The sequence below is a fragment of the Miniopterus schreibersii genome, assembly GCF_964146895.1.
Source record: "Miniopterus schreibersii genome assembly, chromosome: 14".
NCBI classification, from domain to species: domain Eukaryota; kingdom Metazoa; phylum Chordata; class Mammalia; order Chiroptera; family Miniopteridae; genus Miniopterus; species Miniopterus schreibersii.
This window is the reverse complement of record NC_138114.1, coordinates 6071110-6096790: the sequence shown is the minus strand read 5'-3', so window position 1 is coordinate 6096790 and position 25681 is coordinate 6071110. Positions and strand designations below refer to the sequence as shown.

At 48.3% G+C, this 25681-nt stretch overlaps 1 protein-coding gene across 3 annotated transcripts in view; it reads left to right on the top strand.

Moving 5' to 3' along the window:
* VSTM4 (V-set and transmembrane domain containing 4) overlaps positions 1-23439 on the top strand; it is an 86921-nt gene extending 63482 nt beyond the window's left edge. For all 3 annotated transcript variants that reach the window (XM_081158421.1, XM_081158422.1, XM_081158420.1), the window contains one exon: positions 22099-23439. In XM_081158421.1, the coding sequence (XP_081014547.1) occupies positions 22099-22224 (126 nt within the window). In that variant the 3' untranslated portion in view covers positions 22225-23439. The remainder of the gene's footprint in view (positions 1-22098) is intronic.
* Positions 23440-25681: the final 2242 nt, after the last annotated feature.

Below are 25681 nucleotides of genomic sequence, written 5' to 3'. Positions count from 1 at the left end.
TTGGTCCACCTGAAACATGAAGATCCAGAACCCCTGCCTCACACCACACACAAGATTAGAGAAGGAGCACAGACTGAAGTAAAAGGGGAAAATAAAGCTTCCTAAAGATAACCTATCTCCCGAATGTCAGGGTAGGCAAAGGTTACTTAAACACAGCACCTACAGTACCAGCCATAAAAGAAAAGATTGAAAAATTTGGATTATGTTGAAAGTTAGAAAGTCTATTCTGATTAAAGCTATGAACACAAGAATGAAAAGACAGGCCGAAGGTTGGGCAGACATGTCTGTCACGCGTGTATCTGGCGAAGGACTATCTAGAACATGTGCACACCTACGAATCGATGAGAAATGACAACATTACAATAAAAATGGGAGGAAGCCTTAAACATACACTTCATGAAAGAAGATGCACAAATAGCCAGTAAGCTCATGAAAATCATTTAACCTCATTGGCGCCATGGAAATGCAAGTGAAAAGCATAAAACCAGTTCACATCTACCAGGATGGCTGAAATGAAATACTTGTATGGGTTTTTTTATGCCTGTTTTTCTCTGATCCGTTTGGAATTTAAGAGCGGATTCAGTTGTATCTGTTTATCAGATTATTTTTATACTTTGTTTTATATTTCAATAATCATTACTTGCTAGTTGAATTTATCTTATCAGTACGCTGTAAACAATTATTTAAACTTAACTTTTCCTAGTGTTATCACTCTTTTGTAAGCTCAGTGTCTTCCCTTCAAATACCTTTATTTGCTTTCACATCTGAGCGATTTTTCTGTGAATGGAAATCTAGTTATATAAACTGTGGTGTTCCCATGGTGTTCTGGGAAATATGCTAAAAACTGTTTACTTCCCATATTGCTCAACGTAAATGCCCAACTCCTACTGTGACCTGGAACCCCACATCATGCAGGCCACACATGCAATTAACATTTTCTAGTAGCCAGAGTAAGGACTTGAAAAGAAGCAGATGAAACCAGTTTTAATAATACGGTTTAAAATATTATCATTTAAGCATATAATCAATATGAAAAATTATTAATGAAATATTTTACATGCTTTTGCTTTACTAAATCTTCAAAATCCAGTGTGTAAGTTACACCTACTGCACATCTCGTGTCAGAACTACATTTCAAGCCCTTAAGAGCCAGGTGCAGCTGGTGACTGCTGTGTTGGACAGCACAGCCCTCTGTGGTCTAGACCCCATTGCCTCTTGGACATCATTTTTACAGCCTCCCCCCTTTCTCGTTCCCCTCTGGCCATACTGGCCTCCCCGGTAGTCTTTAAACATACAGAAGGTCTGCACAGGCCTGTGCACCAGCTGTCCACTCTGCCTGGACCTTCCTTCCCAGCGTATGCCTGTGGCTTATCACTCGCCCCCTCTGGTCTCTGTCTAAGCACACCGCAGTGCGGAAGCTTCTGAAACCCTGCATAAAACATGCCACCCTCTGAGGCACTCCCCATCAGAGGCACCTTCACATGCTTTACATCTATGTGTTAATTGCCTCTCGCTTTCACCAGAACGCAAGGTCTGCGGAGGCAGGGAGCATGCCTGTCTGGCCACGCCTGTTCTCCCCATGCCCAGGGCAGTGTCTAGCACAGGGAAGTGTGTTGGTGAGTCTGCATACCCTCTATGGGTAGGTCCTGCCATTCTGTTTTTGCAGATGGGGACAGTGAAACTGAGAGTCAGTAAACGAGTGACTTACACAAGGTCACACAGCTTGTGGGTGGCAGTCAGGACTTGAACCTGCGTCCTTCTCAACCAAAATGTAAAGTTTAACCAGCTCATTTGAGGATTTGCCTCAGAGTGGAGTCTGGGTCTCTGAGCATGGCTATAATGTCCTGTCCAGTCTCAACCTGGGCCCTGCTCTGTGCCCAGGTTTCCTCCCTTCTGTTTCCTTACCTGTTTTCCAAAGGGAGCCTCCCTTGTCCTACAGTGAATTGTGGGTTCATACAGTGTGATTCCATTTGGTTTATATCATCAGAAATTCTTCATCAGTTCTGCTCTGTTGACTATTACTCATCCCTAAATGCAGCAGCCGAGGTTTTGCTGATTTCAGTAGATCTCTGGTCGCTCAGTGGGCTTTTGGAAGCTGAACTGAACGCAAAGGCTAAAACTACCAACTTCCCTTGCCTTCGAGCATCCCGCATCCCATCGTGAGATTCAGTCTCCCCGAGAGAGACAGGCTGAGCTCACCTTCCTCTCACCTGCGCCGCGTGGGCACATGTGCATTTTTTAGGTCTTGTCTTCTTAATTCTGATATTTCTCAACAACCTCAAGAGTGACTGTGCCTTGTAAAGTTCCCCACCTTACGTTCTCTCTAAGTTGCTCAAGGACCTGCTGTTTCGAATCCATGGTAATAACAGAAATGGCTACTTATTGAAGTTCTGTTGACATATCCAGGGATGTATCAAAAAGTGCTCTTTGCATGCCATCATATTAATCCTCACAAGATTTGCATGTGAGGACATACTGTTTAAGAAAAGTGAGCTCCTACAACCCACAAGGACAGTATTCCTTCTCCCATGAAGACAGAGCTGCCGTCCGGGTGGACAGCCCTATGCAGTGTCATCAGTCTTGGGTGGATAACTCTGTGTAGTCCCCACCATTCACTTACCCATCAAATAGAAATCAGTTATACACCCATCTTTTGGGTACAGAATGCTGCCTTAACCTGTTCTGGCCACTTACAAACAGACTGGGTTCCACAGCATTTTCTAAGATTGCTCTGACCTGATCACAAAGTTCTGTTGTTGACTTTTTTGGTTGTATGTTTGTTTGAGCTGAAGAGATTCAACACAGGAAATTCTTAATTTTCACAGAAAGTAAGTCTTGGGCAGTTATATGAATTTCAAGAGGATTCTTTGTTTTATGGAAGTACTCCCAATAAGTTTTTTAAATACCAAATTGTCCCCTGATCATTTAAGATATGAAAAGACTTAAAATGTTCTATATCAACAAGAAGCAAGTCCATTTGGAAGCCAGTTTACAGTTATTACAAAATACAGTAAAAGAAAGAGCTGGCTTGAACTGGGCCTGTCTGAGCAGCAGTTTAGAGTCAGAACTACCAGGCCTAGCATCTGCAGGTTTTCGTTAATATGAAGATTTATTTTCACCGGAGGCCAGCATTGACCCCAGTCTCAATCTCGTCAATACTTACCTCTTGGATCAATAAGTCTTGATGGCCACTGAAACTAAAGTCAATAGCTACTTAACTCACATAGACTTTGGTGGGTATGACGTGACGCATCTTTTCTTTGGGGCCTGGTACCAGTTTAGGTGTTTAATTCTGCAATTTTTTTCATTTTGCCACGATGTCCGTAAAACAGTGCTTCCTGGAGCAGTCATAGGCCTCTGAGCTCCATGGCCCATTTTCTAGCGTGATGGTGACGTGTTCACCCAGGAAGCCAACCTGCCCACTGCCCGCATGGACTCACTGACTGGAAGGGAGAACCTCCATTTACTGAGCACCTGCTGTGTGCCAGCTTCTCCGCCAGGGGCTTTATGGTCCCGTTTCTCATCTCACGTGTGCACGTCAGCTCTTGGTGCCCACCCCCGACCTCCCCAACGCCGCCTCAGACTCCAGGCGGACATACCAAGCCTGGATCCTTGAAAACATTAGCAAGTGGGCATCTTTTCTTAAGTGTCCAAGATAACATGGTGTTTCGCAAGAAGCACATATACCAGAGACTAACAGTGGTTGGGAAGTGTAAAAAGAAATGAGAGGACTCAAGAAGAAAACGGAGGCAAGAAAGGCATTTTAAACATCTTCTAATCAAGGTGTGGAAACTGTCCTCCACTTTTTTAAAATAACCGAGCCCAGCCTCCCGCTTTCAAAGGTAGCGAGTCAGAGGGCGAGGCCACACTGAGCTCGCAGGTTCCTCCTCAGAGTGTAGCCAGCTTGTGTAAGGACCTTACACGCTCACAGCGGGGTGTTCCAACAGATCGGTGGTTCTTCCTCCTTGTGGGGGCCAGGGAGCACTTTCACAAAGTGCAAAATGTGTAGTGTCCCTTTAAGTTGGGGTGGGCATAGGCACTGGCTCAAAGACCCCTCCAAGCCTCCTGGGGCCCCCGCCCCACGTGGCGAAGCCACCCTGCAGAGCTCCCAGCGCCCGGGGAGCTGATTCACCCACTTCCAGGAGAAGCTGTCTCGGGAGGGACAGGAAAGCCAGGAGCCACTGCATCTGTTCCTGTCGCGTGGGGCGGGTGTTGGCGCAGGCGCCGTGGAGGAAGAGCGCGGTGTCTGCGATGGGGGCAGACCTCGCGTCGGGGGCCAGTAGCCACGGGGAACGTGAGGTCCAGGGCGGCAGTCAGCGCACCCAAGCTGAGGTCGCCCCTGGTGAATGAGCTGCTATGCCCCCTCTCAGCCGGGGCGCACCCCTCCTCGCTGAGGGTCGCCACTGCCCCCCTCCGGGTTCAGTCCCTCATAGACAGCACTCGGGAGCGGGACGGGACCGGCCACCCTCGTTCTCTAAGGAGAAGATGATTTCTTGTGAGCAGGGACTGAAGACAAATATCGGGAACATCGTGGGCTGAAGTCCCTCCCGTTTCCCAGGGGCCTCCTGTATCCTGTCTCTCTTGTTCCCACCCATCCCCCACGCTGCTGCCTGGGGATTGATCTAAAACACAGCTCTGTCTGCCATCTCCCCTGGAAGCCCTCTCAGGGCTCCCCCTTGCCTCAGCATGAAGCGTGGCTGCCTGTGAGTGGCGTGGGAAACACAGGCCATCATCCTCTGACTCCTGTTCTACCGGGTACCCGTGGGTCTAGGTCCTCCTACCAGTGGCCCCACGGGCTCTGTCCCGTCCTCCCACAGAGCTGCCACAAACCTACGAGATGTGCCCTCTCCCCTTCTGTTTGAGGCCTCCTGCCCCTTCAGCCCGCTTTTCCACAAATCTAGGTTCGCCTGGACATCAGAGTTGCACCTGTGCGTGTTGGTGACCTTCCCATCACCAGCCCCGTGGCACGTCTCAGCTAATCTGCTCTTCCTGCCCCCTGGATGCACCGATGCCCTTGTCCCTGGAGGCACCGGCTCACCTGCCGTTGCCCCGATACCTGCTCTCCTCCTGCCTGTGGCCGCTCCCCGGGCCGCCAGGCTTGCTCCCTGGCCACCCTCCAGTGCTGGCCATCTCTGGGTTCTCTCCTGGAGCACACCGCCTGGGAGGCCCAGCACCCTCCCGGGGGCAGCAGTCACCGGTGCAGCCCATTTCCCCAGCCCATTCCGGACTGGTTCTTCTATTTACGGGCCACTGCCCTGGAGGCTCTACGCGTACCTCAGATTTGCCCCAGCACACGTTGAACTCACGACCTTCCCCCAGTCCTGCTCCACCGGGAACCCCTGCCTCAGGGAATGGCTGTCCTGGCCAGAGCCTAGGTGCCTCCTCCCTCACCCGTGTCCACTGGGGACCGAAGCCTGGCTGTTAGTTTTTGGTGTGCCAGGCTTGACCCTTGCCCCCTCCTCGCTGCCACAGCTGGCTCGTGCCCACCCCGCCCCCATCCACCCGATGTCAGGGTCTCTCCCTGGGCTCCATCCACAGCACCTGGCCCGGCCTGTATTTCAGTCCTTCCCACCCAGTGCTGAAGTCATGTTCACCCGCCTGGGTGACTCTCCTCCATGAGCACCGTGTGGTCCCTTGTCACAAAGTGATCTCTCCATTTCCTGTACTGTGAAGGCTGAATACACCATAGACACCTTAGTACAGACAGTGGGACGCTCTTTTCAGTTGTGCTAACATCCATATAGCTTCAGATTTACCACCCTACTTATAAGTACATTTCAGTCGTGTTAAGTACCTTCACATTGTTGCACAGTCTCCGGAAATCTTCTCATCCTGCGAAATCTGTACTCACAAAACAGCTCTGCTCTCCCCTCCCAGCCCTGCAAAGCCCTGCACTGCCTGTCTTTGCACTGACTCCTCTGGGTATTTATTGCATGCACGTGGAATCGGATAGTGTTTGTCCTTTTGTGACGGCTTATTTCACTGAGCTTAACGTTGTCCAGGACCATCCATGTTGCAACATGTCAGAGCTTCCTTTCTTTCTGCAGCTGAGTAGTACTTCGCTGTGTGTACTGACCACATTTCGCTCAGCCGCTCTCCTGTCAGTGGTCACTGGTTGTGTCCGCATGTTGGCTGTTGGGAATAGTGCAGCCGTGAACACACATGCACAGATCACTCGAGTCCCTGCTTTCAGTTATTTTGTGTAAATACCTGGATGTGAAATTGCTGAAGTGAAATCATATGGTAATGCTATTTGTAATATCTTGAGGAAATGAAGTCATACTGTTTTCTCTAGCAGCTAGTTTACATTCTCACCAACAAGGAGTGTTGGTGCGTAAGGGCTCCAGTTTTTCTGCATCTTACCCAACACTTATTTTGTTTTCTGATAACAGCCATGTGAATGGGTGTGAGATATACCTCGTCGTAATTTTGATTGTTGTTTCCCTGATGATCAGTGGTGCTGTTTTTGTTGTTGAATTGTAGGAGTTCTTTATGCATACATTTTGGATATTCACCTCTTATCAGATATATAATTTGCAAATAATTTCACCCATTCTGTAGGTTGCCTTTCCTTCTCTTGATTGTGTCCTTTGCTGCTCGAAAGTATTACATTTTCATTAGGACTAGTTTTAAAATCATCAAAGACCCACCTTCCTCATTCCTGTGTCCCCAGAAGAGAACCTGGAATTTGCCGAGTGTGCGTGAAATGGATGAACGATTGAGGGCAGGATCTGAGATTGGCTCTCTCAGTCTTCACTGCTCCACGTGTGGTCCGTGGACCAGCAGCCTGGGTGTCACCTAGAAGTTATAGATGCCACCCTAGATCTATTGAATTCCAGTCTATAGTTAGCAAGTTAACAAGATCCCAGATAAATCTGAGGAACATCAGAGTGTAGAGAAGTGCAGCCCTGAATTACACATCAAACTCAGCCAGCTCTGTTTGGGTTACTGCCAACAGGACAGTCGCTGCCTGCCACCTCAGAGAGGGCTAACAGTTTAGTAAGGAAGGAGTTGGTGGGCTTTTCTTATTTAATCAACACAGAGAAATGTTAATGTGAGAATCTGCTTCTAAAAGGTATCGTGACTCCTCACTGCTGAAAACCTTGCTGGAGAGCTTGTCCCCATGTCAGCTGGGAGCAGCCCTGCCAGTGATGCCCTGGGCCTCTCGCGGGTGGAATCTGACCTGCTCGCCTGGATTGCCCTGGGGTTTAAAGTCTGCAGCAAACCTGCTGAAAGACCAGGGCACCCAGATGGGCAGAAGGGAGGCCGTGCACTTTATGATTGGTGAGAGGGAGCCTGTCTCAGGCACTAGCCCCCGCCCAGTGGGCAGCCGGGGACCGAAAGGCCATGCCCGGCTCAGTGTTGGTCCGGTGTCAGGGAAGGAGCCCCTCCTCCCAGCCCGGTTCTCGTGAGTGAGAATGTGCTGCCAGGGCCAGAAAGAGCCCTTCTCTGATTAGTAGCAGGGAGAAGCTTCGAGCACGCTCCGCACCAGCCACAGAGTGCTGGGAGGATTTTAATAATAACCCAAATCCCAGCAAAATTATTTCCAGAGGACGTGTGTTTCAGGTTTCGTGAAGGATGTTTATAATAAGCCCGAGAATTTCTCTTGTCGTCGTTAATGTGCTCGATAGAACTGGTTTCAGTTAAATTTACATGAAAAGGATATATTAACCTGCATAAAATATGTTCATAATCTCGATTTAAAATTAAAAAGAAGGAAGAAACTCACAACCACATGTACAATATATTGCCCCAAGTAAAAGCCTTGGGAAAAAAACAAAAAGTTTGCTGTGCCACGCTCGTGCCATTTTCACAGAGATAAAATTCTATGCTCCCCTCGGTGCCCATGCACATCCCATCATCGTCTCCGGGAGTTACGTGTGTCAGCGGAGGAGAGAATCGGTGCCGAGGCTTCAGAAGGGATGAGCGCGGGGAGACCGGAGTCATTGGCTTCATGGGCTTCCTGTGGCCTGCAGAGAGTGGGGCCCTTTCATGAGTGGGAGGCGATAGTCAGGGAGAAGGGACCAGCGCCCCCAGAGGGGAGTGGGAACGCCGTCTGTGGGGGACTGTGGCCCTGACCTAGGCTGGCGTTCCCTGGCCGGCGTGAGGTCCGCACGAGGCCCCTGCTGCCCCGCTCCCACGGACAGCCGCCAGGCTGGATGCTTCTCAGCCCCGGCAGCGGCCGGTGGAGGCTGGTTGAGGCTCTGATTTTATTAACCATGGGCCAGTGAAGCTGTTCCTTCCAGGGAGTCTTTTAAGACTGGTAGTTCCTTAAGCAGTCCTTAGGAACCCCTTTCCAGAGATGACGGGGATCGTACCCCAGAAGTGCTGTGGAGGGAGTCGGCCACAGGTCCAGGAGGGCAGTGTGTCCTTGTGCTGGAAGGAGGGTGACTCTGCAGTTGACCGCCCAGGCCCTGTTTCTCCCTGTACTTGACCACTGTTGTGGAGTCGTGCCCTTATTCCGTCTCCAAGCATTTACTGAGCACCCCCCACAGGCAGTAGCCAGTGCTGTGGGGACCGGAGCACAAGCCTCACTCGCAGCCCCTGACGAAGGTGAACAGGTGACAGAGAGGCGAGCCAAGCCCGAGGTCCAGTAGGCCCAGCCCATGAACGGTGCCGCCTGGCTGCACAGGCCGCCCCGGGGTGGGGGCTCCGTCCTGGGCCTCTGTCCCTGTGTGTCTGCAGGGAGTGTCCCTGCAGAGCCCTAGCTTGTCTCCTCCTTGGCTCTGCCGGTTTGCTGCCTTTATTGGGCAGCTCATTGCTGCGATCATTGCACTGCTGGGAAATTGTTTCTTAACTTTCTCACTCTATTTTATTTTTGTAATCTCATGGAACAATATCATTTGTGCTCACATTTGATATTTTTTAAAAAAACGTATTTCATTTAAAACCTCAGTTTTGAATGCAGAGCACTTCAGAGTGGTTATTAAAAGACTTTTTCAATCTCAGATTGAGAGTACTAGAAATGAAGTGCCACTTCAGAGAAAAAGGAAAACGTTATCATTGTATGTGTTACATCAAGCGAGGCATTTACATTATCAGCAGGAAAACTTCTGCAAGATTCTGAGTTCATGACAAACTAGCGATACCTTCAAGGGGATTTTGTTTCCCTGGCCAATTCAATTCTAATTTATTATTATAACTTTCTGAACCTGAATTTATAAATTCTGACAAGAACATATGATGTCCTAAAAGGAGCAGCCTAGAGAATTTCTGATTGGAGCGTGCACAGAGGGATGAAGCATACAAACCATGAATTTGTTTTTATGTACCCGTTGCCCGCATTATGAATGAACTCAAGTGAGCTCGCATACCTACTGCTTTTTATATCTGGTCTTAATGTTTCTTCCCTGTACTTTGTGTCCATGACATAATGCAAGTTGGTGGTGATGATGGTGATGAAGGTGGTTGTAATGATGGTTATGATGGTGATGAAGATGGTTGTGAAGATGGTGATGGTGGTGATGGTGGTGGTGATGGTGATGATGGTGATGATTGTGATGAAGGTGGTTGTGATGATGGTGATGATGGTGATAGTGATGTTGGTGGTGATGGTGGTGGTGATGGTGATGAAGATGACTATGATGATGGTGATGATGGTGGTGGTTATGATGATGGTGATGAAGGTGGTGGTGATGATGGTGATGGTGGTGGTGATGATGGTGATGAAGATGACTATGATGATGGATGGTGATTGCAGTGGTGGTGATGATGGCGATGATGGTGATGAAGGTGGTGATGCCACTTTCCTATGCAGGCACTATCCCAGTGCTTACATTGGGACAACCCTAACCTAAGCATTGCTATTATCTCCATCCCATAGATGAAGCAGGGGAGGCACAGGGAGCTAAGTACTAGCACAAGCTAGCACACCAGGGAGTGGCAGAGCTGGTTCTGGCCAGACACTTGGCTTTTGGTCCCTGTTCTTCCCCACTGGGCCCTGGGCTCTGCTGCGTCTCATCAAAAATGCTCAGTAAAGTCCTAGCCCTCTGGGCCTCTGGTGTTTTCTTTCCTGTCCTCACTGGACAGATTTTACATGGTGAAAGCTGTGATGGTGATTCCAGGTTGGATGCAGGAGTGGGGCTGATCATTCAGAATTTGCATTTGTTAGAACAGAAAGTGAAATTCCTTCCGCAGACTCTTCCTTCTCTGAGGTAGCCTCTCTTAGGAGTTTGGCTTGTATTCTTCTAAGTATTTTTCTATGTGTATACAAAATTGTATCCATATCTATTTTATATTCCCAAAGTGTACGTACAGTCAGCCCACAATCGGTGTAGGTCATGGCCACAGATTACGACAAATACATTTCTATGTGCAGAGTTCCCTAAAAAAGAGAATGATCCTAAAGAACATGCTCACACATTGTTTCTTCATTAACAACGTATCAAGCCCATATTTCTACATCAGTATATAGAGATCCCTCCACCCTTTTAATGACTACAAAGTGTTAGCATCGTTTCTTCTGTCTGTCCTCTTTCTATCCACCTACCTATGTCATACGTCCACATTTTAACTTATTAAGTTGAAAGCCACATGCAGATTTTATGATTCCCAGCAGTGGAACCCAGGTATGCTACTTCCCGGTAGAGTGTCTCATGGAGCCCCGAGACAGGCTGAAAGAGAAAAGAGTTCACGGTTTTTCTGCTCATGATTCCTTCCCTCTATTCCTGAGGATATCCACAAGACTGATTTTCTTTTTTATCTTGCCTTAAACTCATTCAATTGTTTATTTAAAATGTGCTCTATTTCCTATGTGCCAGGTGGCACCTGAGCAGGTATCTATCTTCCTAGGAGCCAGGTTATATGAGTGGTGTGCTCCAGACTACTCCTATCCAGCAGAGAGAGCAGATCTCTCTGGCATCTTGAAATCAGCCATTGTGGGAGGGTTTACACTTGGAATCAGCAAATGCTGCAAATTAGAGCCTTTTTCTTGGACAGCCAGTTGCTCAGCAATTACCAGCACCACTGGCTGCAGCAGTGAGTGTGACATAGTCACTGCCGGTGTGGCCAGAGTCCATCTGTAGCACCAGTGTTGCTACTTACTACCTGTTGACCGCAAGCTTGTTCTTTCTTTGCATTCATTTCCACATGTGTAAAGCAAGGTGACAAGAAAATCTTCTGGGTAGAGTTGGTGCCCTAAGTAAATATTAGCTGCTCCAATGACGTTCCGGTGGGAGAAGGCAGGAGGTAACCAGCGGACAGGATGACATCATGCTGAGGGGATACACGCCCTGCAGGGCGATAGAGCGGAGTAAGGGAGCCGCAGAGGGACGGTGTTTATGGGGAGGGGGCTTCCTTGGAGCAAAGGCCTGATAAGTGAGGGAGCAAGCCACACTGCTATGTGGGGGAAGAGCGTTCTAGCAGAGCGCACAGCCCAGCAAGCACCCCGAGGTGGGCCCCGGACAAGGAGTGGGAGACAGTGCGGCCGCAGCTGTGGTCAGCGAGCAGACGTGTGCGGGGAGCGCGGTTGGAGGAGTGCCGTGCGAGAGCGCAGCGGTCAGGGTCCTGATCGGGACCCGAGTTCATTCCGAGTGTGGTAAGAACCTGGAGGATTTGCTCAGAGCAGTTAGTGGCACAGTGTGACCTGTCTTTTCAGAAGGATTACCTTTTCCACTATTAAAAAAAAAATCACTGGATCTTTTTGGCACTGGCCCGAGGCCCAATGGCACCCATCAGAATCTGACATATCGTATTTTCCAAATGATCTCTTAGTATCTTCTTCTCTCTGCCTCTAAATACTTTAAAGGGACCAACTGTTAAAACAACACTTGGGTTTACTTTGTGGTAATTATTACAGTGATAATAATAACTTAATACTTATATAACATTTACTCTTTACTTCCTAGGTAGTTTTCTAATTACATGTATTAGTGCATTTAATCCTCACAATAGCCTTGTAAAATAGATACTATTATAAGTCTAACTTCACAGCTGTGGAAATGGAAGCACAGAGAGGCTTGCCCAGGGTCACACAGCTTGTAAAGGGAAGCCTCTCTGTGCCTGAGCGTCATGCTCTTTGGTACCACAAGGCAGACCCTTGCATAGTCCGGTGGCCCTCGGAGAGCGTCACAGCTTGCAGTCGATTGGAAGACTGAGAGGGTTCAAATTAGTCTCAGAGCCGACTCCTGCACAGAAGTGGATAAGCAAACGCTCTTCTCCTAAGCATAGACGTTCCCTCAGTAACACTGCCCGTAAAAGCACTTCTGGAAGGCAGCTGGGAAAACATTCACCAACGGTCCATGGGGAAGAGAGAATGTGACTGTTCGATCACGAAGCGATCACTGTGCCACTCTGAAGGTTTCATGTATCTGGACCTTCCCGAGAGCATTATCTATAATAACATTTTAACTTCCCAAACATGCATTGCTTAAATCTAGGGACATTCATCTGTCTAATGAATTGCAAAGCCTCGGTCGGGCCTTTCTGTGCGTGGCTTTGACTAGTTTGGACACCTCGGTCTGTCCTCTGAACACTTAGCCAGGGGCATGTGACTATCTGTCCTGTCAAATTCTTTCTTGAAATGCCCTTTGCTGAGCATCCTTTGACTTCTCCAGATTCAAGAGTGTGATGTGAATTTGCTCTGCTCAAGATTTCCGAGTGACTTCACCCAGCCTCAGGTGCCAACAAGCCTGGATAGGACTTTGAAAATCTCCATCTCCAGCCAAGACCTCTCCTGAATTCCAGATCCTTTCTAATCTATTAGATCCTTTGTAATCTACCAAAGTCCCAGAGAACACCGGGTTATTTACTGACCCTCAGTCAATGGGTGACCATGTGAAAGCTGCATGTGGGGTAGGAGCCTGGGCAGATATAATCCCAAGGTTTACAGATGTCTGAAGCAACAGTAGAAGGTCACATTTCTTGTATCCCCAGGTGCAGTGACCAAGGGTCCTGGTCTCTAGATCCTGGCTCAAGTTGTCAAGACATGCCTAGTCCGTAGTCATAGCTGCGTGCTGGATATGGGGATGCACCCAGTCCCCGCCTCAGCTCTGAGTGAGGATTCTGGCATCAGTTATGCTGGTGGAGCCGGAGGTCCACGTGGAGCAACGATCTCCACTCCAAGGAGATGACAAGCGCAGGCCTGGCATGTGGCTCCCGTGGTTACCTCAGAAAACTTCTCTGTGACTCCGTCAACACTTGTTTAGCTCCGTACCTCCGCCTGTCCAGCGGGCACCTCTAATCAGGGCCGCTGACACCTCGCACACAGCCTGGCCAAAGCAGAGCCCGCACCCTTATGATCCGTGCTGGTCAGGGGCACGCCTGTCCCTTTCTTGGAGGCTAAGAATCTGAGGGATGAGACTGTGCAGATGAGTTGGGGTCACCCGTAGGTGCTTCAAGGAGCTTCTCTCCTGCTTCTCACTGTCTACTCCGATCAGTGCCACCTCACTGTCTACCCTCAGAGAGGTCCTCTGTCCCTAAACACCGCGCCAGGCTCCCTGGCCTGTGATGAGGATGGGTCAGCTCCCTCCTCCCCTTCTCCCCACAGCCCTTTTAGCTGAAGCTCACACTGCCCACTGAGCAGCGCAGGCCTGTTCTGAAAACCCACTTTCCCACGATTTAGGATTTGTGCCAATAAAGCTTTCCCGTTGTCTTTGGAAGGTCACCCTATGCCCCTTGGGACTCAGGGATTGCGTCTGCCTGGCTGGCTCACCTGAGTCCAGGCTTTACGACAGAGCCTCCGTCACGCGTGAGGGCCGGGCACCTGCGGTGAGCGGAGTATGGGCCCAGGCAGGACTGCATGGCTGAGCCCAGGCTCCAACCTGCAACAGTGGCGGGACCTTTTATTTTTATTTCATTTTAATTTTATTTTTATTGATTTTAGAGCGGGAGAAAGGGAGAGAGAGAGAGAAACATGGATGTGAGAGACACCAATTGGTTGCCTCCCTCACGTGCCCTGACCGGGAATCAACCTGAACCCTTTCGGTGCACAGGACAATGCTCCAACCCACTGAGCCACACAGGCCAAGCCTGTTTGCTCCTCCGTGAAGTGGGCATGGCCACTGGACCCACCTCCCAGGGCTGGTGCTGGTGCTGGGGCTGAAGGAGACGGTGAAGATTAGTCAGCATTTGCTGCATTCTGATTTCACAGGTACCGGTCCTCAGCGCACCCTCTGCCGCCTCCCAGTCACTTTTGGACCGTGTTCTTTGTGTCACTAGTTAACCCCTGTCTGGGAAAGATGTCTCTTTTGTTCATTTTGATTCTTTATTTTCATTTAACTTGCACCTCAGGGATCTCGACCTCTCTTCATAATATGTTTAAGCGTAAATAAGTATGCCGGTCAGCAGGCCTGTGGAACTCAAAACTAAGTCAAGTTCATACCCAGGGCGGGCCGCCTGGGACCCAGCATAGCTTTCCCTCCTGGGTTTGCACCCATCGAGGGCCCCTCATCCAATGGAGCCTCACTGAGCACGCACGCCCCCCCCCCCCCCAGTGGCCAGACTTCACATCGGGAGGGGAGTTTGTTTTACCAGGTGCTGCTCTGTTGAATAAAAAATGAGCACTTATCTTTACGGGGAAGAGGAAGTCTGCCCTCGGTAATGGTAACGGGTGGTTCTCTCCTGGGTAAACAGATTCCTGACAGTGCAGCTCTGGCAGAACTGCAGTCACAGTTTGAAGTCCAAGGTGACGTTAGCATAAGCATCCATGGCTTAGGTATCGATCTGCTGCTGGGCTAATGGTATTACCCCGTGGAGCTCCTGACATTGGAGAACTTGCAGTGGCTGCAATTGCATTTTTCTTTTATCCTGCAGCTTAATTCAACTTGTGTATAAATGGTGATCCCTATGAAAAAGCCTGATTTTGCTAGAGTCTGCACCAAATGCTAAATCTCTCTCTCTCTCCTGCTAGGAACGTTAACTTCTGGCTTGAGTCCTGGAAACACACTTACAAAATGAAATTCTCAGAAACTACCACTCAGGAGCTTGAAGAGTGGGATGTTCCTTGGAGGTGCACAACTTCTGAATCTTTCTAGTTTTAGCCCCATGAAGTAATTTTTTCTTGTAGACATACTTTCCACACTCTAAAACCAGGGAGAGGGTTTAAATGAGAGGCTGCCGTCTGCCGTTGCCTCTCTGCGGGCAGAGCAGGTGCACGGGAGGTGGGAGACATGCATTCCAAACCCTGGAACGTGTGTCGAGGCCATAGGCTCCGTCACTGCATTAGAAACGGCGCCTTGGGACCATCATTTCCCAGTTCTTTGAGGGGATGTTGTGCTATGTGCGGATTTGATGTGGCTCGGTGAGCACTTGAATTCAAGCCTAGGATCAGTAAGGTCCTTAAGGAAAGTGGAAAGGTAATTACTAGACCACTAGCACCTACTAGAAGAGCCAAAATAAAAAATACTGACAATACCAAGTGCAGACAAGTACATAGAGCAATTAAAACTCTCAGACCTTGCTGGTGGGAGGAAAGGATGGTGCATTACTCTGGACAAATAGTTTGGCAGTTTCTTATAAAGTTAAACATGTGCTTTTCATATCAGGCAGCAAAACCACTCCTGAGTGTTTACTCTGAGCAGTGAAAATGTCTTGCAAAAACCTACATGTGAATATTTATAGCAACTCTATTCATAGCTGCCAAAAACTTGAAACCACCCAAATGTCTCAGCCCGTGAATAGATGGGCAAACTGTGGCACGTGGTACACCGCAGGATACTCCTCAACAGTCAAAAGGAACAAACCATTAATATAAACAACTGGGATGAATGAGGGGATTATGCTGAGAGAAAAAGAATGGTCTCAAAATCCTACACACTGTAGGATTCCTTTCACATATGACATTCTCTAAGAGAGAAAACCATAGTGACAGAAAACAGATCAGGTTCCAGGGGCAGAGTTGGAGGGAAGACGTGACCATGGGGGTGGTGTGAGGGGTGTGATGGGACTGTTGTGGGTCCTGTCATGGAGGTGGCCAGTAGTCTGTATGCGTGTGAAATGCATACACTGCCCACCTAAAAATTCACTTGTACTGCATGCTGTTTAAGAAAATTAAATTTAACAATTGTGAAGAATCCTCTGTGTCCCCGGAAGACACAGCAGGAGGCGTGAGTAGACGTGCATCTTTGGGCTGGGGGCAGGGAGTCAAGCCAAGCCGTGCGGGGCAGGGCAGCTGGGGGGAGAGGCCTGTGTGCTGGGGACACTACCTGGGCCAGCCCTTGCTCCTCACGGAGTCCAGGTCCCCTTCCTCCGGTGTCCACGTAAAATGTGTTGACTCTTGTACACACCCACCCTGTCCAGGTGGCTCATTTTCTCTCCCCTGAAGAAAGGCTGTTCCCTTGTGCTCCCTCCTCTCTAACTGTCAGGCTGCTCCGGCTGCCACTCCAAGCACCACAGACCGGTGGCTGGAACACGGCAATTAGCCTCTCCTGGTCCTGGAGGCTGGAGGCTGGAGGCGAGGCTGGAGGCCGGAGGCCGGAGGCGAGGCTGACCCAGCAGCTGGCAGGGGTGTTTTCTCCTGATCCCTCTCCTTGGCTTGTAGATGGCCGTCTCCTCCCTGGTCCTCACATGGTCTTCCTTCTGTGTGGATCTGTGTCCTGACGCCCTTTTCTGATCCAGGCGTCAGTCATATTAGATTTGGGCCCACTCAGAGGACCTCACTCTACCTTGGCTACCTATTTAAAACCCCTATCTCCAGATGCAGTCATGCTCTGAGGTGCTGGGGTTAGGGTTTCCTCATAAGGATTTTGCAGGAACACAATTCAGTCCACAACAACTAATTTTCTAGAATTTCCTCATTTGTCAAAAGATATCCAGGGCTCTTTGGTTCACATAGTTCTCAGTAATCCATAAATAATTCAGAACATAGACAAATGGGTGACATTTTAACTCTCTAGTGAGAAGGGGATGACACCGAAACGCTTGTTTATTTGGCGCACACGCGTTGGGCATCTCCTGCAGGGCAGGCGTTATATACATCATCTCAGTTAAATCCTCAACAAGATGGATCCCTGAGGGCCAGTGATAGACCTGGCCCCAGGTCACACAGCTGACATCTGAACTGTGATCCAAGTGCCTCTTGTACCTACGTTCTGAAGTCAGCCAGGACCATGGCCTCGGCTTCCCTCCTCACCTCCTCTCCATGAACATGTCCATTGAACTGAGAGCTAGAAGGACTTTCCTTTATCCAGCCTTCCTGGAAATGTATGAACACTGAGAATAGAGGTACATAAAACAGTGGGGTTCAGAACATACAGGACACCAGGCAGTGAACACAAATGCCAGGCCTTTATTGGAGGGACAGAGAGAGAAGCTGCCCAGGAGCCTGCGGGCTGGCAAAAGGAAAGAGTGGAACCAAACAGCCCTGGCGCAGTGGGCCCTCGCAGGCCCAGAGAGCGCTGGGCTTTTTCTAAAGGGCTTTTTCTACCAGGACTTCCAGCCGTTGGTCCACTTCTGCTGTCTGATCCTTCCCCTCCTGCCTTCCAGTAAATGTAGTAGCATCAGGGACAGGAGGCCAGCTCAGGTCTGAGGCCAGGAAAGCCTACTTCTGACACTTTCCTTGCCTTTTGGCAGAACCTAAAGTTTTGTAAATGGCCAGTTTAAGAGCATTTAAGTTTGTGGTCTCGAGTGCCGATGCCGCATGCACTTCTGTGCTTCCTGCACCCCAAGAGCAGGGTGGGGGCTTGAAGGGAGTCCTGTTGAGGGCTAGCAGATGGCAGGGAACCAACAGAAGAGCTTGTTGATCCGTCCTCAGAGCCCCCTTGCCATAGGCACGGGGAGTGATTCCGTAGCAAACCAGGACTGGCTTAATTGCCGAGACTGGGCCATCACCTGACACACAGGCGGGGTTCTGCAGCCCGTCTCGCTGCCCGCGCTCCGCTGCAGTTGCTGTAACCTTTACATCTGCTCCTGGCTCCTGGAGTTGTTACCAGTTCTAGTCTTACCCACTCTCACTGCTGTGCTGGTACTTTTCTCTAAGCTAATTCTCAATGCACCCAAACCTTCCACTAAAACTTGGGTGCAAAGGAAGGTAGCGTGGTGCCAACTGGTGAGGAGTCCGCGCTTGTCCCGTTCACCAGCTTTTAGGAATTCATTCCCAGTTAAACACGCTGGGAACTGTAATTAACACATGGCTGATTGTGACAGCCAAGCGTGCATGCCAGAAAAACAAGAGGTTCTTTAAGGGTGCCAAGGGCTGATGTTATGCATCTTCTGTTGGAAACTGTATACACTTCACAATTCGGAGCCTCCTGTGTGCTGCCTCATATCTTCAATCAAATTATTATATCCCAGAAATATGCATAAGGGAAATGATTCTACACACTCTATGGGGTGGGGGTGGTGGTGCTTGTAGCAGTAATTGAAGTACCTTTCCACTTATGAAAGTACTAATTTTATTTGTTTTTATTGCTTTTCTAGATGCAATTATTTATTTAGTGTGCTTTGGCTTTATTAAATTATGTTTACTATCGGAACATCATAAAAATGTATGAATGCAGCACACCAGCCAAGCCAGCCTGTGACCTGTATTGAGGAAGCTAGTGTTATTTTTCATACCCAAACGTAATGGAGTAACTTAAGAATAAACAGATAATCTACACTAGAAAACAATGCAGTTTCAAGGTAATGTAATAAAACACCTGGACAATATGATTTCATAAATCTTGCCTCTAAAATTTACATGAGTTGGGCTTTGAGTACTTATTTGAGTACACGTGGCATTTCTAAATGGAACCAGAGTGCAAAATGCAATTAAACCGAAGGCAGGATGCACACAGGGTTTTTGTTGGCTTGTAAGGTATGGGCAACTAAGAAGCAATGTAGAGTTTGGGTGTCAGAAGACAAACAGGAGCCTGTCCCTCTAAGTGTCCTTAGCTCCGCAATGTGCAAATGGCGAGGCAGCCTGCGGAGGTGGCACCAGCCAGCTGCAGCACTCACTGGCTGGAGGAGGTCGTGGCATGTTCTGTCTCCTGCCCCGTGAACCTAGCACGTGTTGCATTCAAGAGAAAAGGGGCTTCCTGCTTTTGGAATTCTTTTGAGAAACTTAGAATGAAAGCAAATGGTTCATTCGTCCTGAATTTTGGTGAGATAACCGAGGTAAAAGCACAAAAGAGCAAAAATGGAAACAGAGCAGCAGCACAACCAAAGCCAAAAGGCAAGGCTCGGAAACGGGGCTGCTTGTGAGAAGGCCAGTTCCTTCACCTTTCATGACCATCCTTTATGACCACAGATTAGCCAGTTCCTTCATCTTTCTAATTATGAACTAGAATTAATTACTGTGCTGTTTAAATACATGTTCCTTCCACAAGATTCAAAAAGTATAAAGAGACGTATACAGTAAAGGGGGAGGTCTCCTGGGTCGTCCGGCCCCCCCCCCCGGGAAAAGGGGCCCCAGGTTCTCTGTTCCCCAGGCAGGCTCCGAGGGCTTGGGGAGCCTGGAGATGCCGGCACACCTGTCGCTTGCACACTTTGCACCAGCGGCGGTAGAACACGCGGGGCGCACAGGGCCCCCTGTTCCCGTAGAGACCGGCGTGCTGGCCGTGGGGACGCACCGGTCCTCTGCTGACGCTCGTTTACCTGTTGCCAGGTTTTGCTGGCCCAGCGGCCAGGTCCACTGACAGTGTGCAAGGGGCGTGTTTCTCTTTCTTGCGGCAGTCTTTTTTAACGTTTTATTCACGTATAGATGACATGCACATTAGTTTCAGGGGTGCACCATAGCGGCTCCACATTCGTGTTTCTTACGATGCGATCGCCCCGATGCGTCGGGCACCCGCCTGTCACCCTGCAGAGCCACTGCGGCTTTACTGACTGTCCCCTGCGCCGCGCAGCCGGCCCGTCACTGGCTGACGGTCTAACTACCAGTTTGTGCGGCTCATTTCCCTTCACCTTCTCCGCCCCACCTGCCCTCTGGCAGCCACCAGTTTACGGTCCCCAAAGACAAAAGGGAAGTGTCAGCTGACCTTAAATCCCAGCTCTGTCCTCTGGCAGGCACTCTCACGCCGCACCTGCCCCTTGGTTGTCTCCTCGCCTATGAACCTTTGGGCCCTGCCCGTTACTTCTCTTAATTTTCTGATGGGTTGTTGAATTGTAAAGCCCTTTGGTAGGAGTTACAGATGTTTTCCCCCTCTTTCCAATTGCCCTTTGACTTTATTTAGAGTGCTTTGCCCTATGAAAATGTCCATATAGTTTCTCTATTACTTCTGGACTTTATATCATACTTTAAAATACACATCATATGATGAGATTATTTTTAAAATTTTCTCACACATTCTTCTAGCACTTTTATGAGTTTATTTTCCACATTGAAATGTTTAATTCATCTGGAACTTCTCTGGTATCAAGACAGATATAGAGATATAATTTTTTTTAAATGGCTAGCCAAGTATCCCCCACCATGTATTGACAAATAACATTTGAGTTAATTTCTGGACTTTTTCATCAGTTCCGTTGATATATCTATTCACTTGCCAGTACTACAGTATTTTTTAAAAGTTATTTTCATTGATTTTTAGAGAGAGCAGAAGGGAGAGGGAGGGACAGAAACCTCCGGGTGCGAGCATACCGATCAGCTGCCCCCTGTGTGCCCCCTGCGAGGCTCTGAGCCCGAAACCGGGCCGTGTGCCCGACTGGGAATCTAACTGGCGGCCTCCTGGCGGCTGGGGCGACGCCTAAGCAATGGAGCGCACCGCCCAGGCGGTGCTACGGTATTTGAATGATTGCAGCTTTGTATTTTTAATATCACTGGAGTTGGATCGCTAAATATTTATTTCAATCATGTTACTTAAACATGGTAAGAAAATATATACACCTATGACTACTTTATTCAAAAATCGTTTTTAACAAAAATGTTTTTAAATTTTATTAGATACCTTTCCAGTATCTATAAAGATAACAAAATGGCTTTTTTATCTACTATTGTGAATTAATAGATTTTTCTAATATTGAAGCATCTTTGCATTCTCTAAATAAAATTAACATGATTATCTAACTTTTAATATACTTCATTCTCTGAGTAAATTTGATTTAAAATTTATATTAATAAATTAGATTGTTCTAAAATATGTGAATTTTTTTCTTTTTTTAATGCATAAGATCATTTTAATTACATTGGAATTATCTGTTCCTTAAAGAAATTTTTTTTTTTAGAAACTTGTATAAAACTGCCTGGCACTGGTGTTTTTGAGAGAGTTTTTGACAATATTTCTTTCTTTCCCCTTTCCCTTCTTTTTTCCATGTTCCTTCTTTCACTTTCTTTTCTTTTCTTGATGGTAATTAGAACATTCATATTTTTTTTGAGTTAATGTTTGTAATTCATATTCTTCTGGAACATTACCCATTTTATCCTGTATTTCAAATTTCTTGCAATAAGTTGAGCAAAGTAGTTTTTTTTTAATTTTAATTTTTTTCTTTATTTACATTGTAGTCCCTTTCTTATTTCCTTTTTTGTTCATTTATGTGTTTTTCCCCTTTTATCTCAATATATTTTTTAGTGTATTTATATTATTGGTGCTTTCCAGCACAAGCTTTTGGATATTTTTATTAATTCTATTGGGTTTTTTGTTTTGTTTTGTTTTCTGATTCACACAGTCTGGTTTTAATTTTATTGGTTCTTTCTCCTTTACTTTCATTTAGTTTGTTCTTTTTCTAGCTTTTTCAGTTGGCTGCTTCAGCCATTTAATTCACATTGTTTAATATAAATATTTAAGTCTGATTTTTCTCTGAGTACTGTGTGTTTTAGGTTCTGGCAAGTAATAGTTTCTTCGTCATTATTTTCAAGATACTCTGAAATTTTAGTTTTAGACAGGTAGGCCATTTAAGAAAATCTCTAGGTGGTAGCATTCTAGTTTTGTTATTAATTTCTAAGATTTTTGTTTCTGTCTCTATATTTTTTCCTTTGGTCAGAGACTGTCAGTGACATTACTTTCACTTTTCAGAATTAAAGTTTACTTTGGCCTAATCTTCAGTCATTTTTTGCTAGTGCTCTATGTTGACTTGAAAAGAAACCATAGCGCCTCCCGCAGGCCTCGTGTGCCGCCCAGGACGGTGAGATGTATGTCGCTGTGTTTCTGAGGTTTTATGTCCTTGTAAGTTTTCCTTCCTCTCTCCCCCTGCACCCCCCAAACGCAACGAGCGTGTGACGGGGCGCCCGTGTCTGTCTCGCAGCCACAGATCGCCGAGGAGAACCTGACCTACGCCGAGCTGGAGCTGAGCAGGCCCCGCCGGGCGGCCGCCGGCGCCCCGAGCAGCACCGTCTACGCGCAGATCCTGTTCCAGGAGAACGAGCTGTAGCTGCCCGGCCGCTCACTGCCTGAAGCCTTGGCCACAGCGCCCTCGCTTTCCTATTTCACTTGTGCCTTCCGTGTGGTGGGGACCCCTCTCTTGGGGCGTTCCCGGTGCCTTGAGAGAGGTACGAGGCTCCTCTCCTCCAGAGGGGGGCCGTGGCCCTTGGACAAATCCTCTGCGACCAGTTTTTTCGGCTTCCGAGCCCTGAGGGGTGAGGACCCCGTTTCTGAGAGCATCCAAGAAGGTTCGCTGCTGAGCCAAACCCCTTCCCGGTTTCATCTTTCTCTGGATTTTAATTTTTTATCTTAATATTGATCTTGTATCCTTCCTGTATCCGTGATATGAAGCGCAGTGTATAGCTAGAGGAAATGCCTGGTAGGCCCGGCGCGGGGGACGGTAGAGAAGTACTAACTGGTTTTCAGGGGATCAGATAACATCGCTGGGGCGCCCAGGGCAGCACAGGCTGCTTACTGCAAATTGCACTCCAGATGGCATCTCTTGTCTTAAACCGATGCTCTGGGCCTGCGATTTAAGGGCAGAGAGGCACGTTGTGGGGAAGTCCGAGGTCTAACGGACAGTGAACCGCCTCTGAACACCCAGTGCCTGTCCCATCCATGATCGCCCCAAACCACAGGACACGTAGAGCACCGTGCTGAGGGCTCCCACCCTTCGGCAGCGTGGACTCTACTAGCGAGAAACTGACACCCTCCGCAGAAACTGGCGTCCTCCAGGGTCCTGTCAGGCTCTTCCAGAGGAGCAGGGGAGTTTGCCATCAGAGACGCTGGAGGAAGCGGGCCTCTTGGGTGTGTGCCAAGGTTGCCAACACTGACTGGATGTCTCAGGTGAGAGCAGAGCCTTGCCTGGCTCCCCCAAGGTAGGAGAGTGAGAAGGAAGGCCGAGCTGGAAAATCCAGTCCTAAGGGCCCTCCCGTTGCAGAGCACCTCGCCCAACTCAACCGTGCATGCAAACTCCAGTGGGTCTGGGTGGGGTCAGGTGGAACCTGTGGCACATACACATGCGGGGAAGTTGCTCTCTGGACCTGTGTGATGCCCGGGGCCTCACTGAAGATGGTCCTTGCTTGGGGAAGGCCACCCTGTCAACAGTGTTGTTAAGGACACTTTCCATGTGAGTACGCTCTGGGTGGTTACTATGCACACTACAGACATTGTTTGATTTTGTATGGACCACGTATATGTGATAAATTATATACTTTAAACACAACCTTGAGTGTGAGCTGTGCTCCTCTGTACAACCATGTGAATTGAACTTGGTTGAGTATCTTATCCCCTAATTGTCTCAGACTCCTGTTTATATAAAGGTGACTTAACGTCTCATAGGATTCTTGAAATGGGTTAATGATAGTGCGGGATTCTGGACACTATAAATTGCTACCCAAATTAACATCCATGCTAAAGCCAGTTTGCATTTTCAAGATGAATGTTTCTTTACTAGTTAAGGCTCTCGTTGCAGTAACTTGAAACATAAATATTTGCCCTTGAGCTTAGCTCTGCAGTGACCCTCCTGCAGACCCACAATAGCTCATGATCCCTCTCGGGCTTTACTGGGGAGCATACAAATTGAGACAGGTAATGATTTTCCCAAAGTGATGACAACCTGACTTTACAAAGAGGAAGCCAGTCTCTCTGGCTACACTGCATCTCAGTCCCTCCCTCTCTGCCAGGTTTCAGAGGTGCTGAATACACCACACAGCCTTTGAAGAAAAGGCCCATTCGGAAGGACCCCCCAGAGCGTGTCTTTAGGGAGGGGGTGTGGTTAGACAGCATTCATGTCATAATCATCACAGGCATCATATCATAGGCTCTCACAGCAGAGCAACCACAGAACATGACGGTACTTGATGTTTCGAGGAAGTGAGGCCATTTCCTGACTTGCACAAAGAGCCATATGGGTTAGTGGGGTCTGGGGGTGCCAGGTGGGAGTGGAAAGTGGGGCATGTGAAGAGGAGGTGGTGGGAGAGGGCAATAAGTAGGAAGCCCCCGGGCCTCTGCAGAACTGAACTGAACTTAAACCACCCCCAAACCCAACCCCTCAAATTCAGTGGGAGCTTAGGGCCATCACACATGGAAATGAATATATTCCACTAAGAATAACAGCTTTTTTTTTTTTTTTTAATATTTTTATTGATTTCAGAGAGAGGAAGGGAGAGAGAGAGAAACATCAATGATGAGAGTCATTGATTGGCTGCCTCCTGCACGCCCCCTACTGGGGATCGAGCCCACAACCGGGCATGTGCCCTGACCGGGAATTGAACCAGGATCTCCCGGATCCTAGGTCACTGCTCAACCACTGAGCCACGCCTGGCTGGGCAGAAGAACAGCTTTTAAGAACTGGTAGCTTCCAGTTGATCTAACAAATCATTGTTATAAATTAAATTCATGCTCTTTCTCCAAAACTCTGGTCATAGCTGCACAAATGCCCACTAAGGTGTGTGAGTGGGGGACCTGCCACCATAGAGTATAAAAGGAAGCTGTAGGACCACGTCCTCCTACTGAAAATGCTTCCCCAGGGAGCTGCAGGAGCTATCGCGACGTCTGTGCAGAGCTTGTCCTGTGTGACCTCCAGAAGCAAACCGTGCAGGCTCTGCTCAGGACTGGGAGCAGTGCATGACTTGTCCCTAGTGCTCCTTTGAGGTGGAAGATATTGACATTACCATCATAGTAAACTTAAAAAATGGGTCTACTCATTCATTCTCTACCAAATATACCCACTAAACATGCAATGACATTTCTAAGAGCAAGTAAGAAGCATCATGCAAATGGAAGTTAGAAGTCCCTGGACTTGCTTTACTATAAGGAGTCTATGGGAACGACGACCCGGGCATTTTCCACATGACAGTTGCTTGTACAGTCAAGTGGAGTTAGAACAAATAAGAGCCTGTGCTCAGAACGTGGCTCTTCTCTCAGGCAGAGTGCCACACTCAGGGTTGGTTGTGGCCTGGGCCGTGCGTGGCGTGGAGTTGTAGGAGGCACGGAGGTGAGAAGAGGTACCCCAGCCCTGCACTAAGCTGCTGGGGGGTGGGGGGAGGGTTGGGGTTTCTTTATGATCACCTCTTCATTAAAGTATCGTGATTCTGTTAGCTCATAGGGCAGGAAAGAAACAGCCACACCTATGCACTCCTGGAACTTGTTGGAATGACAGTGACGTGGGACATCATATTTTTATTTATTTAGTTTTTTTTAATCCTTACCCGAGGATGTTTTATCTACTGCTTTTCAGAGAGAGTGGAAAGGGGAAGGGGGGGAGAGAAACATGAGAGAGACACATGGACTGGTTGCCTCCTGCACCTGCCCCGGCTGGGGTCAGGAATCGAGCCTGCAACAGAGGAACGTGCGGGACACCGTACTTTAGTGCCCAGTCATCTGGGTCATCCCACACATCATAAGCCCAAGACTCACTTGTGGTAAGAACACTAAACCAGTTGACGCTCTTTAGACTGTTCATG